The sequence below is a fragment of the Neurospora crassa genome, linkage group III, assembly GCF_000182925.2.
Source record: "Neurospora crassa OR74A linkage group III, whole genome shotgun sequence".
Lineage (NCBI taxonomy): Eukaryota > Fungi > Ascomycota > Sordariomycetes > Sordariales > Sordariaceae > Neurospora > Neurospora crassa.
In genome coordinates this window covers 3206283-3233152 of record NC_026503.1, presented here as the reverse complement: position 1 = coordinate 3233152, position 26870 = coordinate 3206283, and the positions used below count along the sequence as shown (strand labels likewise).

The 26870-nt window shown below is 50.6% G+C and overlaps 7 protein-coding genes and 2 non-coding genes across 10 annotated transcripts; 6 read left to right on the top strand and 3 right to left on the bottom strand.

Annotated features, from left to right (window-relative positions):
• Positions 1 to 388: 388 nt before the first annotated feature.
• Positions 389 to 3958, top strand: NCU00268 (hypothetical protein). The gene is made up of 3 exons (XM_952646.3): positions 389 to 2161; positions 2241 to 2355; positions 2419 to 3958. Exons 1-3 carry the CDS (start codon positions 2132 to 2134, stop codon positions 3342 to 3344), a joined length of 1071 nt encoding a protein of 356 aa, XP_957739.2. The 5' UTR covers positions 389 to 2131; the 3' UTR covers positions 3345 to 3958.
• Positions 3959 to 4112: 154 nt separating this feature from the next.
• On the top strand, positions 4113 to 5676 carry NCU00267 (hypothetical protein). The gene is made up of 2 exons (XM_952645.2): positions 4113 to 5275; positions 5359 to 5676. Exons 1-2 carry the CDS (start codon positions 4728 to 4730, stop codon positions 5405 to 5407), a joined length of 597 nt encoding a protein of 198 aa, XP_957738.1. The 5' UTR covers positions 4113 to 4727; the 3' UTR covers positions 5408 to 5676.
• Positions 5677 to 7201: 1525 nt separating this feature from the next.
• Positions 7202 to 8636, bottom strand: NCU16673 (hypothetical protein). The gene is made up of 2 exons (XM_011395747.1): positions 8088 to 8636; positions 7202 to 8023 (listed from the first exon to the last, which is right to left on the bottom strand). Exon 2 carries the CDS (start codon positions 7965 to 7967, stop codon positions 7494 to 7496), a length of 474 nt encoding a protein of 157 aa, XP_011394049.1. The 5' UTR covers positions 7968 to 8023; positions 8088 to 8636; the 3' UTR covers positions 7202 to 7493.
• Positions 8637 to 10216: 1580 nt separating this feature from the next.
• NCU15239 lies at positions 10217 to 10287 on the bottom strand. The gene has a single exon. It is a non-coding gene; the product is annotated as a tRNA-Gly (tRNA).
• A 1878-nt stretch (positions 10288 to 12165) lies between these two features.
• On the top strand, positions 12166 to 14414 carry NCU00265 (hypothetical protein). The gene has a single exon (XM_952643.3). The coding sequence runs from the start codon at positions 13056 to 13058 to the stop codon at positions 13998 to 14000; it is 945 nt and encodes a 314-aa protein (XP_957736.1). The 5' UTR covers positions 12166 to 13055; the 3' UTR covers positions 14001 to 14414.
• Positions 14415 to 15778: 1364 nt separating this feature from the next.
• Positions 15779 to 17343, bottom strand: NCU00264 (hypothetical protein). Its single transcript, XM_952642.2, has 2 exons — positions 17179 to 17343; positions 15779 to 17113 (listed from the first exon to the last, which is right to left on the bottom strand). Exon 2 carries the CDS (start codon positions 17045 to 17047, stop codon positions 16559 to 16561), a length of 489 nt encoding a protein of 162 aa, XP_957735.1. The 5' UTR covers positions 17048 to 17113; positions 17179 to 17343; the 3' UTR covers positions 15779 to 16558.
• Positions 16036 to 16145, top strand: NCU15238. The gene has a single exon. It is a non-coding gene; the product is annotated as a tRNA-Leu (tRNA).
• A 2564-nt stretch (positions 17344 to 19907) lies between the features above and the next one.
• NCU00263 (serin endopeptidase) lies at positions 19908 to 23217 on the top strand. The gene is made up of 2 exons (XM_952641.2): positions 19908 to 20370; positions 20433 to 23217. Exons 1-2 carry the CDS (start codon positions 20251 to 20253, stop codon positions 22941 to 22943), a joined length of 2631 nt encoding a protein of 876 aa, XP_957734.1. The 5' UTR covers positions 19908 to 20250; the 3' UTR covers positions 22944 to 23217.
• Positions 23218 to 24786: 1569 nt separating this feature from the next.
• On the top strand, positions 24787 to 26659 carry NCU00262. Of its 2 annotated transcripts, XM_011395500.1 has the most exons (3): positions 24787 to 24895; positions 25132 to 25912; positions 26014 to 26659. In XM_011395500.1, the coding sequence occupies exons 2-3, from the start codon at positions 25169 to 25171 to the stop codon at positions 26461 to 26463; spliced, it is 1194 nt and encodes a 397-aa protein (XP_011393802.1). In that variant the 5' UTR covers positions 24787 to 24895; positions 25132 to 25168; the 3' UTR covers positions 26464 to 26659. The 2 variants fall into 2 exon arrangements, with proteins under 2 accessions (XP_011393802.1, XP_011393801.1); XM_011395499.1 differs by lacking the exon at positions 24787 to 24895 and having other exon boundaries at positions 24947 to 25912.
• The last annotated feature ends 211 nt before the right edge of the window (positions 26660 to 26870 follow it).

The following is a 26870-nucleotide window of genomic DNA, read 5'->3' as shown; positions in this document are numbered from 1 at the left end:
TTCCCGTCAGCCAAGGTCTCTCTGCCCGAGACAGTACTTCCATACTGTACCCTTTTTTTAAAGCGACAGATTGCTGGGCGACGGGGTCGCAGCCAGGCCTTTTGAGGTGACCAGGTGGTCAACCTGGATATTATCGACATGACGGGATATGACGGGCCCATTATTTGTCCATGTCCTCCCCCCATTTCTCCAAGTTCTGGTCGAACCAAAGTTGAGGTGGGAAAGTACTCAGAAGTTGCAGTCAACTTTCGATACCTGATACTGACTTTCATCGGCTGAGCAACCCTCAAAGCTGGACTGGACGGCCCTCTCACAACACACGCAAGTCACGCGTCTATCATTCTTGGCCATCAAATACATGGATCGACCCCGGCCCGTCGTCCATTTTCTGCCTTCGGCTAGCTCCCGTCAATACATGCCTGTTGCTGCTAGTGTTGCTGCTGCTTGTCGGGTGTGTATTTCAATCTTTCCTTTTCGCGGCAAACTGCTTGACTTGAGCGAATCCACAACGGCAGCAAGACACACACACACACACACACACACAATCTCACACCACACACACTACACTCACACACACTCACTCACACATGATTATTACCTACATACTTGGCTACATCCATCGATGCCACTACGATCAAAAGGCAAGGCCTAAGGAGAGCGGCTGGTGGGCCGGCAGCACCCTTTCACCACACGTGCAGTCATTTGATCTGCCTGCTTGCAGCTGCAACCGCAATTTTACGAGACACCCTTGTTTACCTTCCACTTGCAACTCTCCCTCTTTGCGCTCTGCGTTGCGTAACTGGACGACACCAGTGGAAACCAAGACCTGGACAGACAGTTGCGCCAGTCGAGATTTCACCTTGTATCCGCTTATCTAACGGTACTCGCTGCATGAGATTATCTCAGACTAAGGAAGGTGCGAGGGTTCAGTACGCGATCTCTCAGGAAAAAAAAAAAAAGAAAGTCGAATTTGTTACAGAACCGTTGACCTTGACAGGCCACCCCTGCAACACACGCCGGCTGGACAAGGAGTGGGAAGCTGGACGGCAAGACCAGCCAGGTGAACAAATCCGGGGTGTTGTTGCTGTTGTTGTTGTTGTTGTTGTTGTTGTTGTTATTATTCTTGTCGCTGTCGCCGACTTGACCTCAGTCCCCAAGTCCCATCGATCCATCCCGTCCACTGCGCCTGGACAACCGGACCGGGATCATTTCGACAGTGGAGCACTCACTAACACCAACATTGGAAACCGGGACGCCCACCACCCCCGGTGCGACAGTGCAACAGTGGAACACTGACCGAAACAGCAACATCGTCTGCCACTCATCCCCGGCCAACAATAATTACTCGCCCGTCGTCGCCTCCTCGACGGTAGCTAGATCGAAACTCCGCAGGCCAACGAACGGGAAGACGCGCGCTTCCCACTGTACTGCTCGCGTCTCTTTGCCGCCTGCCCTGCTCGATTCCAGGCTACCGTCCTCCACTCATCTCCCGGTCTGGGGAGAGTGTCTTGGACTTGGGGATCCGTTCGCTCGCTTCACCCACCCCCTGGTTTTCGTGACCCCACGGTCATGAACATGATGGATTAACGCCTTCTGGCACTACACTACTAACTGCAATCCGCACCTCATACATATCTCGACTCTGACTATCGTCGACCTTCGTTTCATATCTTGCCTAGTACATTGACCCCTGCCGTCTCCATTCCCGTCCTTATCCTGGATTCCCTGCAGGCGGCGCGCGCGCAGTTGAGTGGGAGCAAGCAGGTTGTTGTTGCAACAGGGCAAGCACCACTACATGCCTAGAGGTACTTACCCACAAGCCTGCCTCCGCTATCAAGCAGGAAGCAGCAGTATAACATCAAGCACCACCAGCTCCAAGCAACTTCTCAGCTTGACTGCCGCAAGCACCAATTCTCCCTATTCGTATATGAATGAGGCCGCTTCGCCACTGCGACTCTGCCCCGTCTTTTGCGATCACGAGCGTCACCCCCGGCCTATTGCCCGCCCAACGAATAACAAGGCATACTTGGCCCTTGACAAATGACTAGACATCATTCGGCCATTTCTCTTTTTGACCTTCGTTTTTTCCTCCCTCCCGTCGACGGCAGACTCCAGGGACCAAACCTCCAAGATGGAGTCGTCGTTTGATGAGGAAGAAAAGGTATGAACACGTCCATTTTCAAGTTGGCTCCTATTCCCCCGCCCCCGCCTCTCGCTTACCCATGTCTCTTCTCGCGCAGCGCTTCCTCTTAGGGGAAATCATCAAAGTTAGCGTCAATGTGGACGACATGATAGATTTCATCAAGCAGCATAACATCCATCAGCCAGACTGGCACTCTATCCAGATTCCTCGAGGTGGGTCAAGGATTCTTTTATGGCCCAAGACATGCACTGCAGCCTCTAACTTGGAATATGCAGGGCGGACCGTGAATCAGTGCATTCAGGCTTATAACTCCATGGTGAGCAGGCCGTCCTTTCAAAAACCGATCCTGTCACCGCAGAAACGGAACTCGGTCGATGACTCGGAGGATCATTATGCAAAGAGGCGGGCATTTGGCCCTGCCGAGGAAAGACCGCTCTTTTCGCCCATGCGACCATATGGCCATCAACCGTTTCCCACCCCAATAGTCCAGCCTGTGAACATCCAGCCACGGCCCAACGGTCTCCCCTCGCCAGGGATCCCTGCCTCGACCTCAACGTTGAGCGCGGCACCCACCGGTCGCAAACGGGGTCGTCCCAAGAAAGATGAGAGTCGAGCCCGTCAAAACATGCCACAACCCAACCAGCCGATTGCGCCGGCACCTATTGCTCCGTCGCCGAGGACTGTTGTTGCTACGTCTCAGCCACTCAGTCCCCTCAGCGCTGGTTATCATGGTTACAACTCATCGTACCGGTACTCACCGGTCGCGAGTCCTTACGATCCGGTGGCGGCAAGCAAGATTGGGCAGCATTCGTTACTCCATCCCGAGAGTGTACCCCGAACTCTCCATATGACGTCCTCCTCATCGGAGATGGGTCACCGGTTGGTAGGTGATCACAGTTCGAGCTGGCCGGGTACTGTACCAGGCAGGGAGCATCAACAGCAGCAACAACAACAGCATCAACAGCAGCAACAGCAACAGCAGCAACAGCAGCAACCGCAAACTCCCACGTCTCTTCCCACGCCAATGGAGCCTCCCGTATCATCGCATCACTCCACGTACCCTACTAATCGAAGCCCTCGTTTATTGTCATCGGGATTCGGGGGAGGGGGCGCATCACAACAAGGTCAAATTACCTCTAGAGACACGGCACTCACGGCGTCCGAGCAGGGAAGATCGTCTGTTCAATCGACATCGGTCTGACACCTATTTGTGATTTCAGTACGGTCTCTCCTTTTCCATTCATCCCTCTTTTTGTTTTTTGTCTCTACAGGATTTTGTGGACTTTTTTTTTAAGCCATGGAACTAAGGAACGGGTTGGACAAGGCAGCCCATCTTCTCAGAAGGGAAAGAAGGAGTGCGTCATCTAGTATTTGGAGTTCTGTTAGTTGGTTGCGCGGCCATCTCCTCTTTCAGCATCTGCTCGCGGGTTCCTTCATCGCCATCATCGCATCAATGTTTTTCAGGCTGTTCTTCTTTGGATTTGCTTTTGCCCTTTCCTTGTCCCTAACCTTGGTTTCTATCACTCTGTTCGGCGTTCTGGGCATGGAATGGGAATTTAATACGCATGCATGTGTTTGGCAAATGTCTTTATGCTCTGCGACTTCGTCATGATACCCACGCACACATACAGGCTATGGTCATGTTCTTGAGAAGAGGGGAGGCTGTACGGCTAGTCGAGTCGATGAGGCATAATGGAGCGCCTCAAAGATGGTTGAGCGAACAATGGAACAAGCGGCTATCCGTAGCGCAATTTTATTTTTTTCGGTCTGTAGGCTATGCTGGACTCAATGATAAGCTTCCGTTTTGGTTTGGTGTCTTTTTTTTGTTTTTGCTTTTTTTTTCCTTCTTGGGGCAGTTCATCAGCCCACTGCATGCAACCCGGACGTGGGAGGTGTTTGCATGACTGACCATCGTGCCTTCCACGCCGGCAATCAAATTATACGGAAGAATCCGGTGACCAAAATCAGAGGAGCGGTGGGTTATAATCGAAGACCCATCGCAACCACCATCTCAACAGTTGCAGCACCCCAAAGATGAAGCAAGAACCATCAGGGCTTCTATCATGGGCGGCAGTTGGATCCCATGTCTGAGCTGATCAGTACAGGTCTTGCTTATTTCTGCGAGCCAAGAGGGAACGCACCTTCCTCTCGACACTGGTGTCTGCCAAATTTTCATCACCTGGGGAAGGCGCTCACGATCTTAACAAATGAACAGGGACTGTGATATCCGCTTCGCGAAGGAGCGGCGCTTTCCTCAAGATGACCTTCCCACGTAAGAGGAAGCACCAGAAAGTCGAATGAAGGGATCAGTTGCATCTTGTGTCATTGCCTTCCAAGTCCTCCATTGTCCCTTACTCCACAACCAATTCCGGAGATTTCCCCGTCAACTTCAAGTTCAGAGTCATTCCGTCGTCTCCCCTCCCGCCATTCCACACATCCTGACACACTCAGATCATTGACCTTCTTGTTCTCCCAGATCCTTGGTCTCCTTGGTTTCTTGCTCCTCAGCTTGCAGCTTGCATCATCTACATCTCCCACCACAACATCGGTTGATTCAGCAAACACGCTATCAAGACGCCTCAAAATGCTCACCATCGTGCCACTGGTTCCCGGCATGCTCATGCTGCTTGCTGATGCTCCAGGCGCTGTCGCCCAAGCCCAAAACATCGCCCAGCAGCCGACCGTGTACAAGACTGTCACCGTTCCGGTCGACTTGGCCAACTCTCCCAATGCCCAGGTTGCCGTGACTACCGTCGCCCTTTCAACTGTCACTGTCTTCGGCAGCGAGCCCAACTCTGCACTTGCAACGATCGTGATCTCACCCGACGCTGAGCAAAGCAGCACTGCGGTAATCTCCAGCAGCGAATCTATCAACGGAGCGGCTACCAGCAGTGGCCTCACTACTTCGGCTCCTTCTGCATTTCCCTCTCTTACCGCGAACGGAACCTCCTTCGGAAACTTCACCAACACCACATGGCCGCTAGACAATTCCACCTCTGTCACCTTGATCGACCCTACCGGCACAGATGTGGGTGCCCAGGAAAGCAACACTGCTCATGACGGCAAGCCTATGGACACTGCTGGAAATGCCAAAAGCGCTGCAGTCTCCGAGACTCAAGGTCTTGTTGGTGGGTATGTGCTTAGCCAGGTCTCCACTGCACTCTTTCTTCTTAAAGCTACTTTCGTTCCATTAGGTGACTAACAACCGTCGGCAGGGTTGTCAGGGGCATTGTTATTGCTCTCCTCGTTGCTTTGGCCCTTTGATCTCATTCCAAAGCAACTACGGATACAGGAGAACAAATCCTGCCTCCCCTGCTTTCCGGACAGCAAGAGCAACCTCATGACACATGGGGAAGAAGACTGTGGAGGAGCTCGTACGCGACAAGTAATGTTCATGTTGATGATTCATGATCCATTCGAGGATCTGGTTTTCGAATATTCGGTAGATTAGCAGCACCATCTGCACGAAGAGTCGAGAAAATCTTCATAGGGCCCATATCTATTATGGCACCAATACATTACTTCCTACCCTATTTAATTTGCAGTGTCTCGCAAAGTCACGAAAGGATGGGAATAACGCATATCATGGTGATCTACCGCTGACAGCATCTTTGGACCTACAAGGCGCCCGGGCACTTGGAAATCTCTCACATGATGATAGCATCAGTTCTAGGCCACATCTACGGTAAATTATTTCTCTTCAACCTTGGTTCTTTTTTTTTTTTTTTTTTTTTTTTTTTTTTTGCTCAAAAAAAAAGATCCCCGATCAATGCTTTCTCAGGTACTCAGTATCGAGCCGGTTGCCCAACCACATGGCCACTACATTCGCAACGGCTATGGACAGTAGGAGTTTCATGGACTCGTTTAGACTTTTTCACTTCCGGTAATGCGGTCGAGGTCAAAGCCTCCACCCCCAACAAGTTTTGTCACCCCCGAACGAGACCCCATGGTCGTTGGTCGATGCTCTCGATTTCGGCCCGGGCCGCACCCATGATTTCCCCGTCCTGGACATTTAACCATTTTGTTCGACAATGAACTGCTTACTGCAGAACAAAGCTACGGGTTTTTATCAACACCTCGATAGTACAGTATCGCAATCACCTTCCTGGTGTCCAGACCACCCAAGCCTCTTTTCCCAAGGATGGACCTTCACTGAACCCGATATCTCCTCGGTTTATTCCGTGCTTTATTGCCCAATTGGGATGGAAAAGAAAGCCTAATTAGTACACGCATACTCCAGGGCTGAGATTCGATATGTAGGTCTCTCCACTTCGTTACGATTCTGCTGCCCTACAGCTGAACCCAAATCAATCAGCACATACCACACCAGGACATTTCCTTCGTGGGAAGAACGGGGCCCTTCGTTAACAAGAGTACGTATATCTGGCTGGCCCGAAAAAGACCAGTCATTGGTTTGAGTCCCGTCGTTATATATTATAGTCTAGTGATGCGCTCGGTGTTTTAAGATCCGAATCTCAGCATTTCAATCTATTGAATTTCTTAGCCAAGATGATCTTACGGCCCATCAATGGCGAAGTAAACCGACGAAAAGGTATCAAGGAGTCGTGCACTGAATGCCGCAGGAGAGAATAGAAGGCGAGCTCTCCATCAATCCTCCTGTTCCTGAAGCGAGCTTGACGATAACCTCAGAGACAACAGTGTCAGCCGCTATCATCATCACCAAGCCAGCCGTGTTCTGACTGCGCGAGACGAGGGCCAAGAGCCGCGTGCATATTGCCCCGGGAATTGGGCACATGTGCCAGTTTTGCGGCTCTTGGACCGGGTGGCATAAAAAGCCACGACCGCTTATGGATTGGTGATGCGAGTCAAGCGGCAAACCGAAAAGCTTCATCATCCTAGCCAGTGGGATGTCTATATTGTTTCCTGATTCTCGAGGGAAGTACAAGGCCGAGAAGCAACGTCATGATGAAACCCACGGGGACAGCCCAGCAGGCAACCCTCCGGCAGAATATGGCGAAGCTGAATATCGAGCAGAGGTTATGATACATTGCGGGGGACGTAACGCCGAGCACGGGAATGGAAAGAGTCGCGTAGCAGTGTCACTGAAGATTGGTCCGGGACTGGGAGGTTTATTCGATGGGGATAACAGTGCCCTTCTCATGTATGCATGTGTGTGTGAGATTGAGGCTTTCGAAATTTTGACCTACTGGTCGGGTATTATACTCTTCTTCTATCCAGTAAACGAAAACAGTTTACCTTGATTCCTTCCCCATCAAGGCCAAACTCCCAAAACTCCCTTCCCTGAACTCCTTTTCATTGAAACAAAGTAGAAATAAAGGCAAATCGTAAAATCATCCATCCATCTTCTCTCTCACCCCATCATTACCAGTTAATGCCCACCTTGACTCCCCGACGAGTTCCTCCTACTCTCAATACCACTCCCATTCCCATCATTCCCATGAGGATAAGGATAAGGATGATTCAAATGCAAAACATCCAACCCCGCCAGAACCGCACTCCTCAACCCCGACAGCAATGGACTCGATGGCCTAGTCTCTGAAGTAGGCGACGAAGCAGCCGAAGAAATAGCTGTTGTCGTCCCCAATCTTTGTGTTGTTGTTCCGGTTTTTTGAAGAAGAAAAAGATTGTGGTGATCGTCCTCGTGATGTTGGTGGTGGTGCAAATCAAAGTAAGAAGGATGATGCCAGTGGTGCGGTTGTGGTTGTTGTTGTTGTCGTTGCTGCTGCTGTTGTTGTCGGGGAGGATGGGTAGGGGGGCAAATGTCGGGTGTTTGATGGTTCTGGATCCGCTTGCGACGCTCGAGGTCGGACATCATCATGTGGTAGTAGACTTGGTCTTCCATTGGAAGGTGTTGTTTAGTGTTTTGGTGTTGTAGTGGATTGGGAAGTTGGGAAGAAGCTGAGATGGGTGTTAGTGGTTGATCATGATGGGGTTTGACGGGAGGTTTGGGTTTTACACATACCTTGAATCGTCTTTTGCTCAGGATTGATTTTGATACCCGTTTGTAAATCTTAGGGGCCTGGTGATTGATGCGTGAGGTTGATGCAACTTGAGGTAGATATCGTTTGTCTTGGCAACCGAGTGGAAGCTCTGGCGATCTTTGTGTTTGTGTCAATTGTGATGGTGTCTATTGGCACAAATGGCCGATGTAGTTATGTCACTGTATGGATGATAGACAGAAGAGATGGTTTTCCCATTGCAAACGAAGGGGAGTTATCTTCTCAAATACATCTGCGCTCTCATGTGTAAACATTGTCAATTCAAGTCATGGCCACCGCCGGCGGGCGGCTACGGCCATCGTTCGGTTTAGCCCACACTCACAGGGTCGTTACATGGAGGAAGCAAAACATCCGAAGAAAGCGTAGCAGTCAGATCGCTAGAAACACAAGATCCGAATGCTTCAAAGGGTTCTTTTGGAAGACATCAGCAGTTTTTGATCCATTTGTTGGATGAGCATTCTTTGGTCATGATATGACGGGCAATAACGGTTGGCTGTACCCTCAAGTTTCCGACTGAGCCCGATGGTCGATGAACCATGAGTAGGTTCGCCAAGAGGTAGCAATCACACTATCATATGGTCCCCCTATGGCACGACTCGGGCACTGCTGGGCAAGGAAAACGCACCACCGACTGGCGATTGCCGGCACACCACCACTGTCCGTGTGTCGGTCATCCGCGCTTCCGGCCCTTTCTTCTAGACGGGTTGGAATTGGAATCGAGATCCAAATGAATTGAGACTGCGGTCAGATAGCAATGAATACTTCACAGAAGCGTTTTGACGGCGGTCGCGGAGATGAACTTGTTTCTCACGGAGCATCGGGAAACATGACCATTGCGATGCCGAACTCGAAGAGGGTACTAGTCGCAAGGATGTCTATGGGAGGAAAGGTCACGATGGTAAGTTCAAGATTACACCAGGGGGAACCTAAGTGATAGTTGTTGTTATTTTTAACGTTGACTTCCTCCTCAGTCTCTGGGAAAAGGGAAAGAAGCAAAGAGGAGGCAACCGTTGATGAGATGAACTACGGTGAGAAGGAAAGTCCGTGCGCAAGTAAGGGGTCGGTGCGTATCATGATGTTTATCGATAAGGCGACAGTCGGTGCAAATTGTCATCTCCACCCATTTTCAGAGAGGGTTCCCTTGCCAAGAAATGCCAAGGTTTGGAGATGGCTTCTCAGACAAACGAGGGTCATTCGCGAGATGGATAAGAGTTGCGATCAGTCATCCGTCATACTATCAGTGCAATGTACACAGGGCTGATACACAAGTCTTGTTTTGCACGGACGTCGAAGTAGTGCCGAGCTAATTTTAACTCAAGCATGACTTGTTAGTACGTACATGTGTCGAACGCGCATGGGCATTGGCCAATGAATATGATGTCCTCGCTGGCCTCTGGGTTACTTTTCGCTAACTTGTCGCTATCAGCACAGGTTATGATAAAGCCGAAACAGAATCTTATCTGTTAGTGAGATGTGAGCTTCCAGGTACCTATGCGATATTGCTCATGGCCGAAACTGCATTTGGTCTTCGCAACGGGGAAGCTCATGACATAACGTTCAATGGCACAATCAAAAAGGTACCTTCTATGATAGACTTGTGTGATTGGAAGAAGGCAATAATCGGGTGCTTGAAAGGCAAAGGAACGTAATGACGATGGGATAAATGGCCACTCATTAGAAGACTTGCGTGATGGTTGACAGAATGGCGAAGACAACAACTGAAGTGACCAAGATGAATTCAATGAGTTCAATTCGTTGATCCAGACTATTACGGACACATAAACTAGGGAAGAAAATGAACTACATGAACACTGAAAGTGATGTAGACATTGACATGCTAGCTTGCTCAAGATCTGAATACAGTGTTAAGTTCATACATCAACTTTATGTTCAACAAAAAAAAAGAAAACCAAACAATGCGAATATTTTCCAAGTTCTATTTATCTCCACGACGGGTATGGGAGGAACAATGCAAAACATTGAACTGATTGCCCAAACAAAACCATGCCTGAATGTTAACAACCTTTTGTTTCATCTCACCGTCATAATGTCCAAAAAGGAGACCAAAAAAAAAAAAAAAGAGAAAAAGGTATGCGCCAGCCGCGAATCGAACGCGGGGCCCATCGATGGCAACGATGGATTTTACCACTAAACCACTGGCGCTTGTGATTGATGTTAGATATGAAGCGTATGCTGAGCTTATAGGAACAGTAAGCTGTATGTCTAAGCGTTGCACACGCAAGTGAGCCGTGCAGCTCGCCCATTTCATCCCACTTCCGACAACTTTCTCCAGACAACAACGTCGCATCATTGCGTCCCGTCTATTCAACCCATCATCCTATCCAGAACCTCACTTTGTATCAACAAGTGCTCTGCGCCAGACATAGCGGAACTGACCTTCCTACTGACAAACGGTCCCCACAACTACGTGTAGTTGGCGGTTGACATGCAACGCTGCGCCACATCACCGCAACACACGCACACATCAAGACATATCGATCTAGGACATCGCGAATTCTATCCCGTGATGTCTGGACCGTGACCTTGACGGCTCGCGCCGGTCCGTTGCAAGTTACTTCAATACACGACCTACAGCCGGCACACTCAATGCCGGAACGAATTGCATCCGGCAGCACCGGCGCGATAGTTTCTGCGAGTTCTCGCCCCTTTCCCCCCGGACGCCTCCTTTTTCCACGTCTGCCAGGATGAATATAACTCCCAGATACATTACGCTAGACTAGACCATGGCCACGCTACCGTTGAGCTGAGTCTTGGCCGTGTAAGATAATTGGTGAACATGATGGCGTCTTGTTGTTGCTGTTGTCGTTGTTGCCAAATCGGTGGAGAATCTTCAGAAGCTCAGTGTTTCTTGGCTTGTCCCTAGCCTTTGAGTGAAGATGGTCGGGGTTCATGGAGCTATACTACCGCCCACCTGTCTCCGCCACACGTGGAGTGTACAGCAAATGTCCCTGCAAGTGCAAGTCTCCCTGCCTCCCTGAGTGCAACCTTTTCCGCGGCCTGGGAACCCGGATTTTCTGTAAGTGAGGTGTCAGTACACCAAGTGCAAGAACTCCACCAAGTGCAGATCCTTTGAGCGGCCCCCCATATATCAAGTTTACCCCTTAATTAATACTGTTCGTTAGCGCGATACTTGCTGAGGGCTCTTTGACCACCTTCAGGTTGGCTATTTCCAAGAGTCCTAGCGTAACAGCGTGTATACATGGCATAATATTATGGTACATCTGTGCGGGAATCACTCGTTCACTGGTCTTGTTTATCCTCTGCCTTGTCAAAAGAAAGTTTAAGTCAACAAGTCTCACTCTAAAACAAACGCTTTTTAAGGATTGAACTGGTGCCTGAATTGTTAGTGAACTTTCAGGGATCTTGACTTTGCTTAGCTTGAAGAAGATCAACAGCCTTGAAACCGACATCACTTCAGCTCTACAAGTATGTTTATGAAATTGCTCTTAGAGACGGCAATAAACCTTGTGTCCATATTGCCGTTGAGCCACTTCGCCCTTTCATCTTATGAACAAAGATACTAACGCCTGTGATGCCTTCACAAGAGGAATGAACAAGAGACGATCAGCGACCCTGGTCAAAATTAAACGATTGGGCAATTTGGGAAACCTGCCATCATCTGGAGTTCTCCACAGACGCCTTGTCGCTTGCACATTGCGGAGAAATGAGAGAATGCAACGGTCGTTACTGAACGTACTAGCAGGCGTCCCCTTGCCACTAGTTATTCTGGTGATATCAAAATAGTTGGAGCAATTCTACGGCACTCACAAGCGAAAGAGGCTTTCAAAAAGTCGGTAGAGTCGGGGCAACAGGTGTACGGCGGTGACGACGGTGAGTTGAGGCTAGAATGGCGCAATGGGAAGTGATCGACGCCGCGGAGTCGGGAATCTGGATGGAACCCCTGAGCGGACGACGTCGATCAATGGAACCTCCCAAAATGCCGTTGTTGTTTTCTTCAAGGAAAAACAACCCCTGAACGGCACATCCACAAGATCCATTGTGGCATCTGCAACCCAATGTCTCAACTTCACTGCTTCATCGTGCATTCACAGTCCCTGATCTGCACAATAAGGTACTGTCTCAGTGTTGAAGAAAACGTGCTGGGAATGGAATCATGTCGATTGCACCAACGCTAGATCGAAGTTTATCGCGCTTTTGAACATCACTAACTGGAATATCAAAACACCACCACCAAGGAATTTCCCCCTCTTATTGATACAATCAGGCCCGTCGTCACGAGTACACGCAAAGGCCTCATCAGTCTTATCATGGATGAGCCTGCCAAGCCCTTAGTGCATTCACATGGCACCTTTGAATGAAGTTGTGATGGAGTCTCTCCTAGCCTCACCTAGTCACCGTGCCAGCTTCAAGACGCTACAGCTGAATTATTTGCGGAGACTCTCAGTCGTTGACAGGCCTTGACACCAGGCTCATTGAGATCTGCGGCACCAGCTGGGTGGTTCAAAGCTTCGAAATCCTTGTTCCCAAGTGTCGTGGCCGTGGAGACCGCGTTCACCGTTTACGCCCCTCAACCCAATTCACCGTAGCTGCTGCCACCGACAGCTTGTCCAACTTCACCAATCCAGCGAGATTTGCCGAAGGGGAGAGAAAGGAGACACCGCCTATCGCTATGACGCTAAGGTTGATGGCGAACAACCCGCACAGACAATATCGCCGACATGGGGGGTGAGATGAGGAGGTCAGAATCGACGACAAACTTGTATATAACTCGAGGTCATCTTCCTCCATCAACCGGTTTCTTCTCTCTCATCATCACACACTCACAACACTCCTTCACTACTACAACTAATACCTAATACACAACAGTCATTCTTTAATACCAACATCCAACTACTCTTACATTCTTTAGATCCATTCTTTTCAATCACCAACCACCAACAACCGCAAACATGAAGTTCTTCAGCGCTGCTCTCTCCGCCGCCACCATTGGCTCCGCTCTTGCCTCTCCCATCCTCGGCTCTGCCTGCGGTGGTCAGGGCGCTGCCCCCTCCGGCATCAACGGCCTTTCCTCCGGTGCCGCTCTCCCCTCCGGTGCTGCTCTCCCCTCCGGCGCCGCTCTTCCCTCCGGCGCCGCTGTTCCCTCCGGCCTTGCCTCCCCCATCAACGGCGATAACTTGGTCCCCGCCCCCGTCCAGACCTTGACCTCCGCCACCACCCTCTACCAGACCTGGGCCACCACTGTCTCCGACTCCAAGACCCAGTACCTCACCTCTGGCTTGGCCGTCCCCACCGGTGTTCCCTCCGTTCCTTCCACCGGCGGCGCTGGTGCCGGTGCCATCAACGGCAAGGCCCCTGTCGTCATCGTCAAGGAGGTCACCACCATCGTCCTCAACATCGACGTCCTCGTCAAGGCCGACATCGCCCACATCCTTGAGCTTCTCGAGGTCAAGGCTGGCGTCGACGCCCAGCTCCTCCTCGAGGCCCTCGTCAGCCTCCAGGGCCACCTCCACACCGTCGTCACCGGTGTCGTTCCCCAGATCACCGCCCTCATCCGCCCCGAGGTCGGCCTCGTCGCTGGCGAGCTCCAGATCGTCCTTGACCTCATTGCCGATGTCGAGATCCTCCTCAGCCAGGTCGAGAACTGCCTCAAGCACCTCGTCGCCACCGTCAGCCACGACGTCCTCAAGGTCATCGGTGCTGAGCTCAACCTTGTCTCTGGCCTCCTCCTCCCCATTGCTACTCCCATTGTCAACTTCGCCCTCCGCGCTGTTGTCGGCCTCCAGATTGAGGCTCCTCAGCTCGTTGCCCAGATCCAGGCCCGCGCTCACTCCATCAACCTCCTCGCTGGTGGCCTTGTTGGCTTCCTCAGCGCCACCCTCAAGATTGTCCTCTAAATTCTTTAACCTGCCCGGTTTTAGATTCAAGAGTGCGATGCTCAGATGATAGGCGGATGAGTAGTACGAGTAAGAAGTGGAGGAATGAGAAGGAGAAGGATGAGTGCCGGGAAGAGTAGGAGTAGGAGTTAGGAAAAGGAGTGGAGAGGAGTGGAGTGTCGGGGGAGTCAGACAAAACATAGAAAAGCAGTGGACAAAAAAAGAGGAGGAAGAGGAAGAGGATAGGAGTGGTGAAGAGGGGGCGAGGAGTTGAGGGGGATAGAGTCGCATAGAGGTAGCCAAGGGTATAGATCGGGAGGAGTTCTTGCATATAAATCATTGGGGGGTCCTTTGCTCTGAACGTAGAGAGTAGTCAATAATTGTCTTTAATAGAGGTAGCTAGCTGAACAAAAGAACTTGGTTGTTTGAAAAATATCTCTCCTCTTTCGACTTGTGACTTGGTGCAATGATCTTCTGGCTGGCAAATTGGCTCACTGGTAAAACAATCAGCATAAAAATTCGACTTTCCAAATCTACTCCTCATTCCAGATCCATACTAGCATCAGACAGGACACCACGGATCTGACTTCTGATTCTGACTCTGATCCATACGCACCTTCCAAATCAGCGGGCACGTTCAGAACGAAAGTTAGTCGCCCAGAAAGTGTGCCGTATACTAAGGTTCAATTCATGGAACCTTCCTCACTCGGGGTGGGTGGGTGTTGCGGCTTCCTCGGTTGTCTCTTCGTAACTGGACCTCGCAGTACCTTCAAGGCAACATCGTCAGCGAAACAGATATTTTTCGTCTAGAATATTTCCTCCGCTTGGATCCCGATCCTTCTCTTCTCGACTCTTATCAGACGAATAAAGCAGGTTTCATCCGGCAGGTAGGTATCAAAAGTCATCAAGGTTCCCGATCGTTAAGGCGTCCGCTGTGTTCTGTAGCATCTTTCATCTCGTATTTCCGTTTGTTTGGCGATTACCTTGAACCAACTATCAACTCACCCATCCGACAATTGGTTGAGCAAGTTGATTACCTTGGCCAACATTTTGGTCGACCTGCGCGTGAATCACTCCTGTATGTCCTATGGGTCAAAGGTTCTCCCTGTGTACCCTCTTCTTGTCATTCCTTCTTACCTACTCGCTGGTTGAGAGGGAGATAGAAAAATCGTCCTGGTACCTCTGAACTTTGATATAGCCAAGTTTCGACTGAAGTCTGATGAGGGGGACGAGACGAGTGCGAGTGAATACCTAGAGGTAGTACGGAATTGTCCAGCGGATTGACACCACGGGCCCTTTTGCAGTGGTTCCGACGATGCAGGAGGTATAGGAGGAGTGAAATACAAGTTACACCCCACAGATACAGAAATTGCCAGTACAGGAGGAAAAACCAATCTTATGTTGGGTTGTCTGTTAGCTGGATACTCCTGGTGTTTGGACGAAACCTAGCGGTATCCCACCTATCCCAAACCTTATAAGGATGCATTGAACTAATTTTATTCAGCACTGGTAAAATACGCTTAGGTACTGATTGGAAACGCATCAACAAAAATTGAACATGACATATCCAGCATCGGAACAAGCATACCTGGGTAGTCAAGATAGAGTCAGGCTTCAGTTATGGACGAAACGGATAAATTAGATATCATGACGCCTAGGGCAGTTAACCCAAGGTCCTGAACCCACAAACAAACCAGTGTTAAGATAGACGGTACATAAGGTCGTGTAAATGAGCAGATAGACGAGAGTTCGATGTGTACAGGTATCTTGACACTTTGAGGACGGTGAAGTGGTTTTGGTTCCTTGGAAGACTAGTATCTTGCAAACAAACAGAGCATTATTGGACTGTACACACCTGCTACGATTGTAAGGACATCTTTTCATCTTCTCTCGAACTGTATATAGATCGACATAATGCTCTTCGGTGAAGCCACGACGCATGGCATGGTCATTCATCGGGGACCTTAATGGGTTGATATCCGCCGCCGTAGTGAAAGTGAGGGCTATCCGCAATAGGGTATGTCAACACTAGAATTGAGTGACATTTTCATCAATAGGCAAGATGGCCGAGCGGTCTAAGGCGCTACGTTAAGGTTAACCCTTAATCTGAGTTAAATCTCATATCCGTAGTCCGAAAGGGCGTGGGTTCGAATCCCACTCTTGTCAAGCTTTCATTTTTCCTTCATCCATCATCTGAATGGAATGGTTCAATTTTTTTTTTCTTTTCTGCTTTGGGTCTGGGGTTGGGTGTCTTGACGAACCGAGCGGGGGTGACCCAGACAACCACTATTCAACAAGGGACCTGATCCCGGGTCGGCTCCAGCAGTGAACTGGGGGTATCATGGGCATCGAAATGGAGAATGAGGAAACGTCGGATTTATCATGAGGAATCGTGCAGGATGATACGGGCATGGTGGTATTTTCGAGTTTGGCATCAGATGAGAGTTTGTTTTGGTGGTAGGGCACTACGCCCATTCAAGAGCTTTGGCGCGGTTGTTCATTTGGGTATCGAGTGGTGTACATGGCACTGAAAAATATAAAATCATCCTTCTCTTACTTTCCTCCCATGTTTCTTTTCTTCAAGGCACGCTGGTCTTGATCTGGATGCCATGCCACTGCTTGACCAGGTCACCGAGAGCGGCGTTGACCAGGCGTTGCTGCTTAAGCATGTTGAGGCCACGGAACTTCTCAGAGCAGATGTCGACGCCATACATGGAGCCGCAGCCTCCCGATATGTCTCGCACGACGAGGTTGGTGGGCGCAAATTCGCGGATCAAGATGTCCCAAACCTGGGCCTCTCCCTCATCCAGGTCTTCCGGCTTTTCCGGGACAGCGCTCGCAGGCTGTTCCGAAGCTGCGGTAGAGTATGTCCTCGAGGCAAGGCGAGCCGGGGTCTGAATGGCGCGCTGTTGAAGAAGAGCAGAGGTAGAGTATGCGGCAGGCACAGCGAGGCGTGTAGAAGCCAGCGAAGAGAGAGCCCTGCTTGGCGTCTGGAAAGAGGCAAGTCTTTGGGAAGCCTCGGAGCGGAGGCCAGCTCTGCTAGCACGAAGGCAGGCTCTGCAAATCATGGTGACGGGGACGTTGCGTAGATATGGTAGGCGATTTAACAGGGAGCAGTAGTTGGCGGCTCGAGTCTGTGACGGCAATAGTCAGTTTAAGTCTTCGCAGGCGGCCCGGCGTGGTCGAGTCGAAGACGTACATTATGTAGTTATAATTGTTATGTTTGACGGGTTGAATCTGAATGGTTCGTTTAGAATGACGATGCGATGCTGAGATGGGATGGCGGGAGTGTCAATCTGAAGCCACCACGGTAGTGTTCGTCTCGATCAATGAAGTTCATCCAACGACGGCAACCTGCGGAGAGCTTCGTGCTCCCGGCTCGGTCATCAATCTTTGGGAACCTTTGATTGGCTGAGACTTCTCCAAAAGCCGAGAGACAACCCACTGAGCCTGCCGGGTCGGCAATCTCCATATGCCGCCGGCAACTTCCAAGCTGCAGGAACGCATGGTGAGAAGTTGCTCACACCGTCCATCAACTCGAGCCGAAGCTACCACCACCATCAAGCCATTCTCACAACACCACTAATATACACAAGCTAAATCTTGATCCTAGTTTTTGCTTCTTTCCGCTCTTCAACGATGATTCTTTGCTAGTTCAAGGTCAATGGTCATGTGAAGCTCACCGCTCCGGTCAGCTCGACTGGGTGAGCTGTGTAGACATGGACGGCCAGATTGTCTGGGCTTTTCCATCATGTCTCATTTCTCTGTATCCTATATGCCGTCTGGTCCTTCATTGTTGAAGCATACGCACCAATATCGGTGTTATTGGCTCCCCGGTTTCTTCACGCATGCGCCTTTCCACGTTTAAGCTACCTGCAGTACAGCACTTTGTTTCACCTTGTTGAGCCACCACTCAACGGCCATCTTGAAAGTCACTGCATGCGCTTATCTCGACTCCCGAGTTTGTAGCTGCATCATTCAAGCCGTTCGGGCGTTCTGTGTAGCACCGTTTACATAGAACCCAAGCCCGTTTCCGGAACCCTACCAAGTTGGCTCAGGATGGTATTTGTTTTTATTAGACGCCATCTGAACATGTCTGGCGATGCCAGATGACACAGGGTAAAGCACCCCGTCTCGCTGCTTGATGGATGGCATAGTCTGATTTCCACCCATGCTGGCTAGTTGCCTTCCCCAAAACCATGACTCCACGAAATCAATTAGTCCCAAGATGTGGTTCGCTTTCGCTGTCCCGTTTAAGCAGGTCCTCTGGTCTTTAACTGATGCCCTTGACCTACTCGTCCGATCTTGGTCCAGGATAGTTTCTTGGTTGGGAGTCATCGGTGTCGGTCTCGTCCGCTGGAGACCTTTCCAAGCAACCCATTCACTGCAGCAACAGGGTTCCATTGTTGCTCTAGTGAACCTAGTACCTAGTCAGTGGGACACTGTGACAGCGGGGCGACGCAGGAACATTCATTTTCATTAGCAGCACCTGATGGCATCTCAACTGCCCATTCGAGCCTACCTTTACACCCTTCACCCCCTCCAATTACCACCCAAGAACGTGGTGACTTTGCGTCTGGCCGAGGCTCTGCTGTGCTTTATACGGCCTCCGATTCCAACTCTGCAAATGGAAGCTATCCAAAAGAAAATTAAGCACACATCTCATCGAGGAAAACAGGACAATGAAATTCGCCATGGATCATCTGCTGGCGTCGTAGTCTCGGGGCAGTAACTGAACCATTCGCGTCATTTAGTGGCTTTGGACGGCATGTGTGTGGTCAAGTATCATCACTGTACTGTGGCGGATCAATCGTGGAAAAGGCAGCTACATACCATGGTGATAAACGTTGGCGTGTTATCTATTAGTCTAGCCGACTGATAACAACGAAAATTCACTACCAGAGACTGCAAAAGTCACAAGGAAAACAAGCCTCGGCAAGGCCAAGCAATCACTTAAAGACGTTGGAAAAGAGAAGGCGAAAAAAGCTTCGCATTGCCAAGCCCGTGTTCAAGATCTTGGGTGTCTGTTGTTGTTCACATGGGACTTCTCAGTTTCTCTTTGGTGATATTGCCGTGTCCCTGTCCGCGTGTCATTAGCAAAGTCTGATATACATACAACCAATGCCCAGCCATCGGAGCACAGTAATTGACGGGAACGTGGTCGGGGTCGGACATGTCAAAAGACACAAGGTAACCTGCATTGCAGAGGGATCCTCACAAACGAGATCTCCCTTCCCTATGCAAGTACAGCAGCGTCCTATTGCCTAGTGCGATGTGCTTACTCAATGTGCCACTATTCCCATATAGTCCAGTCAGTACTGGTTTGGTTGTTAGTTCAAGACCTCGTGTCAACTTTCCTATGCGTTTTCATAGCTAACTAATGCGTCATCTTACCTTGAATACGCTATATCTGATATCAAAAATGCCTTATCGGATCCTACTGATGCCTTTTATCATTCGTGATAGCCCTTTTAATTAGTCCTTGCGAGGTTTGGGACTATTCGGGATAGATATTGTCTGGTGTACAAAGTATAGTACAGTACCTAGTGTACCAAGCTAACCAATAAACCAGCATCGGACTCAAGCCAAAGAGCCAAGACATGCCTCAGTGGTACCGTTACTCTGCAGTAGCATTTCACGCTGCCGTCCCATGCAAGAAGATGAGCAAAAGGAACAAAAGTTGCCCTCCGGTAAATTAAAATTACGGATGGCTTCTTGGCCACCGCAGTCGGCCACTTTAGAGTTGTATCGACCGTCATGGGGCGATCGACCTGCCTCGTCGAGAAAGGTGCCATAAGCACGCCTTCACAGAGGTTGCCGATACAGATGGTCCAATAAGCTTAATCAATTTCGCCCAGATAAGGCCCTTGGTCCTTAACTCGGCCGCCATTTGATCTCCTTGCCCCGGTCGACCTTCTGTCGTCCTTCCTGACCTGGCATCGCTTCCGGTAGCGCCCCCCGCATACCATCCCGGTCGCCTCTCTTCTTCCCTCCTCGTCTAAAGTGGGCTCTGATATTCGGGTCCCGAACATCGTCAATTTAGACGGATGATACCATGCCGTTCACTACGCGATGGACAAAATGCATATATACCTACCATGGTGCCGCCTCATCTTCCGCCCGCTCAAGACCTTCGAGTGTAGCGCCGAGACGATCCCGCAGCCGTCAGTCTAGTCTACTTCGCAGCTGCTTCGCTCTCAGACGGTGGTCTCCCCTCCCCTTCTTTGACTTTCTCTCTCTGCCACAAGTGAGAAAGCCATAATTTATCATCATGGTTCGTCTTGGTTTGGCCACGACGCTCCTTGCGGCTGCGTCTTTTGCCCAAGCTGCCCACCAAAAGGCCCCCGCGGTCGTCCCCGGTGCCTATATTGTCGAGTATGAGGATAGCCATGTAAGTTTGGACAGACTTTCAAAGGAGAGGGATGCCTTATGCTAATCATATGTGCTTAATAGGATCCTACCTCCATCCTCGCCTCCATCAAGGGCGATGCCACCATCCGCAAGGATATTCGCCATGAGCTCTTCAAGGGTGCTTCCTTCCAGTTCAAGGATCTCAACAAGGCCGATGACCTCGCCAGTAAGGTTGCTGCCATGTCTGGCGTCAAGGCCCTGTACCCTGTCAGGCGCTACTCCATCCCCGAGCACACGGTTCACTCCACTGGTAGCGCCGTTCAGGAGGTTGTCGCCAAACGTGACACTGGCAACGACACCTTCTCCCCCCATCTCATGACCCAGGTCAACAAATTCAGGGATTCCGGTATTACTGGCAAGGGCATCAAGATCGCCGTCATCGACACTGGTGTCGACTATCTTCACCCTGCCCTCGGCGGCTGCTTCGGCCCCGGCTGCTTGGTCTCATACGGTACCGACTTGGTCGGGGATGACTTCAACGGCTCCAACACTCCCGTACCCGACTCAGATCCTATGGACACATGTAATGGTCATGGAAGTCACGTCCTAGGTCTGTTATCAGCGAATACCAACAACCCCTATGGCATCATTGGCGCTGCCCCGGATGTGACCCTCGGTGCTTACCGTGTGTTCGGCTGCAGTGGTGATGTTGGTAACGATATCCTCATCGAGGCTTACCTCAAGGCCTACGATGATGGCAGTGACATCATCACCGCCTCCATCGGTGGTGCCTCTGGTTGGCCCGAGGACTCTTGGGCTGCCGTCGTCAGTAGGATCGTCGAGAAGGGTGTTCCCTGCCTTGTCTCTGCCGGAAACGATGGTGCTACGGGTATCTTCTACGCTTCTACTGCCGCCAACGGCAAAAGGGTTACCGCAGTCGCCTCTGTCGACAACATACTTGCCCCTGCTCTTCTCAGCGAGGCCTCTTACTCTGTCGCTAACGGCTCCCTTTCGACCTTCGGCTTTACCGCTGGTTCCCCCAGCGCCTGGGCCAATGTCAGCCTTCCTGTCTGGTCCGTCAACTTCAACACTGCCGATGCTGCCAACGGCTGCGAGGCTTTCCCCGATGACACCCCTGACCTTTCCAAGTACATCGTTCTCATCCGCCGTGGTACCTGCACCTTCGTCCAGAAGGCTCAGAACGCTGCCGCCAAGGGAGCCAAGTATATCATCTACTACAACAACGCCTCTGGATCTACCAAGGTCGATGTCAGCGCCGTTGCGGATGTCAAGGCTGCTGCTATGGTCACTTCCGAAACTGGTGCTGCTTGGATCAAGGCCCTCCAGGCCGGCACTCAGGTTACTGTCAACATGGCTGATCCTGAGACCGCCCCTAAGAACCTCAACAACTTCCCCAACACCGCTACCCCTGGCTTCCTCAGCACCTACACATCCTGGGGCCCTACCTACGAGGTTGATGTCAAGCCCCAGATCTCTTCCCCCGGCGGTATGATCCTTTCCACCTATCCCCGTGCTCTTGGCTCCTATGCTGTACTTTCTGGTACCTCCATGGCCTGCCCTCTTGCTGCTGCCACCTGGGCCCTCGTCATGCAGAAGCGTGGCACTAAGGACCCCAAGGTCCTCGAGAACCTTTTCTCCGCCACTGCCCACCCTAACCTCTTTAATGATGGTACCAAGACCTACCCCATGCTTGCCCCGGTTGCCCAGCAGGGTGCCGGTCTGATCCAGGCTTGGGATGCTGCCAACGCCAACGCCCTCCTCAGCGTCTCCAGCATCTCCTTCAACGACACTGAGCACTTCAAGCCCCTCCAGAGCTTCGAGGTTACCAACACTGGCAAGAAGGCCGTCACTTACCAGCTCGGTCATACCAGCGCTGCTACCGCCTATACTTTCGCTAATGATACCTCTATCGGCCCTGCTGCCTTCCCCAACGAGCTCGTCGATGCTAAGGCTACCCTCGTCCTCACCCCCGCCAAGCTCACTCTGAACCCTGGCCAGAAGAAGACCGTCACCGTCCTCGCCATTCCCCCCTTGGGTCTCGATGCCAAGCGCCTGCCCGTCTACTCGGGCTACATCACCCTCAACGGCACCGACTCCACCGGCTACTCGCTCCCCTACCAGGGCGTCGTCGGCAGTATGCGCTCTGTCACCGTCCTTGACAAGCAGAACAGCTACCTCAGCCAATCCAGCGACGCCACCTACGCGCCCGTCGCCGCCGGCACCACCTTCACCCTGCCTCCCGCCGGCAAGGCAAACGACACCCTGTACGCCACCACCGTCTACCCGACAATCGTACTCACCCTCAGCATGGGCTCCGCCGAGGTCCATGCCGACGTCGTCAACTCCAAGGGCAAGACCATCGGCCAGGTCCTCACTTTCCCGGCCCGCTGGAACCCCCGCGGTACTTTTGAGTGGAACTGGGATGGTGCTCTCTCTGATGGCACCTACGCCCCTGCTGACACTTACAAGATCACGCTTAAGGCGCTCAAGATCTACGGGAACAGCAAGTGGCCCCTGGACTGGGAGACGCAGACTACCGAGCCCTTCACGATTAAGTATGCTGCTAAGAGTAAGAGGGCTTTTACTGCCTGATTGGAGGCAGGGATATGATACCCCGAGATGTTGTATTGGATACGAAATAATGAGATGCATGTAATGTGGATGATTTAATGAAGTATTCAACTTCTTGTATGGTTTTTACACTCTATATACCTACAATGGAAATACATAATGATGAGCGGGCTTTGGCCTAATACAAAGTACTAACGGTATGCTATCTTGTAGCTCTTGACTTTCTTGTGTTTCCTTATTAGTTTGGTACACTAGGCACTCCTAGTAATACAATATACATAGTGCACTAGACGAAATTTACTCCGATCAGTATCAGAGATCATAAGGTCAGGTCAAAAGGCATAAGCAGGATTTGATATAGCATTTTGAATCTTAGAAACAGCGTATTCAAGGTAAGATTATGCATTAATTAGCCATCAAAACGTACAGGAAAGTTGACACGAGGTCTCGAGCTAATAATGAACCCAGTACTAGACTGTACAACATGTCTTAAAGATTTACTATAAAGCCTTCCGCTTACCTTTACTTACCCCATTTCAATCTCTTTACTCCCTGCCTGGAAATCTATCAAACTGTTTGTCGCCTGTCATCCGATACTATCATCCTAACAATCCCTTCAAACAAAACAATGGACCTATGTCCATATCCAAAGGGATGGGATGAAATGGGCCCGGTCTGCCGAACAATTGCGGGACGCCCCGCAAAATGTGCAGATGCCGCTCCGGTGCAGCGGGACGACCCACTGAGCTGACAGTAAAATGCCCTGACAGCGGGCGCCGCATGGCATTCCGTTTGACTGCTGCGCCCTGTCATCCCGTGTGTTCCCCTGAATCCGTGATCCCTTTTCCCGTACCTGTCTCGTCACGGTCCTAGACAGAATGCTTAAGACCTTTGACATTATACCTTGGGTATACCCTTATTACGCATCCAAGTTTCTTTAACACACGTTTGGTCTGAATTGTTAGGCAATTTCCAGATTGAAATATGCTAAAGGGACTCCAGCCAATGTGTTTTCGAATTGTTGTAATCCCTATTATAGTTTTGCAACGGTCTTTCTTAGCTAACTACAACGAGCGGTATCGAGTCTCATCAATCTGGTTGTGGACGAGCCTGTGATCCGCCTGGTGATCCCTTTCAGCTACTTGAGGTCGCGACTGTACAGATACGGCGCAGCGCGAGATGGGAATTTAGGTACCTAATTATCCCCTTCATAGACTGTTCATGATCGCGAAATGGGGGCCAAAAAACCTACCTCTGTTTTTTTCTTTTTCATTTCCTGAAGCTGATAACGGGCCTGCTTCGTTCGAACTGTCAAATCCATACAATGGGTGAGGTAACCAATGAGTCCATCCCTAGTGTAGTTTTCGCGACTTTCAGCTGCCATGATGTCATCCAGGTACACTTATCCAGTACTGGTTAGTTTGTTAGCTTAAGACCTCGGGTCAACTCTCCTATGCGTTTTCAGGGTCAGCTAATGTGTAAACTTATCTAGAATACACAGTTTCTCATATACAAAACATCATACAAAATCCTGTTATTGCCTTCATAATCCGTACTCAGCCATTTTCATTTGTTGTTGTAAGCTTATGGACTATACGGGATAGGTCTCGTCCTACTGTAGTGCATCACGCATACTGCTAGGGGTATTGAGCTAACAAACAAGCATCGGACGGTACTCACACATTCCCCAGAAGTCCCCTACACTAGTGCAAAACCCCCAAAGGAACGTCATCCAGTGGATGAGAATCGGGGCTTGGCCGTCCGCCCTGAATCCTTCTTGTTAAACGTGTTGTGTTATTCTCCTATTCAGCCATTGCTTGGTGTGCTTTGGTGTGACTTGAGATGGATCATCATCAAGTGTTAACTGCCGTGCTCTTGCCAAGTATTCTTCTCTCCAGCTCCAAAACAAGGGTTCCCTTCCCCCCAGCCTTTGTCGGTTTTGTATCGAATGAATGCTTGCCTGAAAAGTAGAGGTAGGGATCTAAATACATTAAAGGAGCAACGCATTGGCAACAGCTATTAAGCTCACTTCATGTAACTCGGTTACTATAGCCGGTTATAAGCCTCCCCCTGATCGATCATTCATCTGCTTACGAAAGAAAGCAAGCAAGACTCTTAAAAAGAAGCTTTCCCTCCTTCCCACTTTATAAACCCGACTTCACGATCCAGCGCCATCAACTTACTTAGCTGACTTGTTTACGAAAAAAAGAAAGGGAAAACACCACCCATCCAAGCGGCCATTCAACATGACCGTCCCAACCGACTCCCCGAGAGGTACTCTTCACCACGAGGTCAACCCTCGCCAAAACCACAACCACAACCACAATCAAGACAACACCAACGACACACCCGAAAACCAACCAACCAAAATCCCCTTGCGAATCGCCATCCTCCTCAACTCGTACCGCTCCCCACACATCTCCTCCATCCGCGACTCCTACACACGCTGCTTCGCCTCCTTAACGCAATCCCCAACCTGCCGCTTTCAGCCTGCTTTATCATTTTTCTACCCAGCCGACAACTTTTACTGCTGTTCCCAGGGTCCTCACAACGAGCGGGACGGATGTTACAACGACGGCGGGGGTAATAATGGGGGGTCTGCGGAGTTGTCGAACGGGGCCTTGTCGTCTGATTGTTCGAACGGGTTTGGGGGTCGGTCCTCTTCGGACGACTCTGAGTCTGATGGTGGTGGTCCAAAGAGCGAGGCTACTAGACGTACTAGGGTTGACGACGCGAGAGATAATAAGCCAAGCAGCAGCAGCAGGATGAAAGAGTTCCTGCCTGATCCGGCGGAATTTGACCTGATTGTTATCGGAGGAGGAAATGCTGATCCGAGGAAAAGACATGCGTGGATTTTGAGGGTGCATGAATTTGTACGGCAGACGAGAAGGGAATGGCCAAAGAAGAAGATGGTGGGGGTTTGTTGGGGACATCAGACGCTGGGGCTGGTGATGGGAGGAGGGGAGGTAGGGGAGATGAGGTTGCCTGAGGTATGTTACTTTAAATTCTTCCAATCTAATAATGGTGATGTGAAAGAAAATATTGGCAAAATGGGAAATGCTAACTTATGCCCTGATGTGATGGAAAACAGCTAGGAGTAACAGACTCGAAACTCACCCCCGCCGGGTTACGATTTTTCAATGACCGAGGGCCACCATCAACAGCAGGAGGAAAAGCAGAGGAAAATAAGAGCTCGCTGAGACTTCATCAACACCATCGTCGCCAGCTTATCTCTACCCCACGCAATTTTCACCAATTACTCGCCAACAATGAATGTCTCCTCTCACACGATAACAGCGTCTTGACGTTTCAAGGACATCCGGAGAAGGACGCAAAGGCGGCGAAGCTCAAGATTAGAGATGCGGCGAGATGGTGGGGCTGGGATTTGAATGACCCCAAAGCGATGGAAGAAGTGAAGGGGTTGATGGAGAGGGAACATGATGGGAATTGGGTGTGGGAGAGGGTTTTGGAATGGGTTTGGGAGGGTCTGAGGGAAGAAGGGAAGGAGGACGAGGTAAATGAGTTGGAGTGGAAGTTGTGATTTATGATCATGGCGGCTGGTGTGCTGGTCGCATCAGTCGCAAGCGATTGTTTTGATGATGCGCATGCATTAGCCCACTACGGGCGTCAATCATTAGGAGGAGATACCAAGTTGTTGTATGCAGTTACCCTATTGTTTGGGTGAAAGCGCTATGTAGATACGGAGTGGGGGAATTGAATTGGAGTCATGTCATCGGTCTGAATCTTGTTATTTCGGCATGTGACCCGACTGTGTGTAATAACGTGTCGTCACAACGGCCGATGACTGTTTGCCGAATGTAACGGGAAGGTCCCGGCGACAAGCGGTCGGGTCGGGGACGGATTGTGCACCGCTGTGACCCCACAACGCCGGTGCCTGGATCGCCCGTCGCTCGGACAATCCAAAATCCGTCTGTGTGTCCGGCCAGG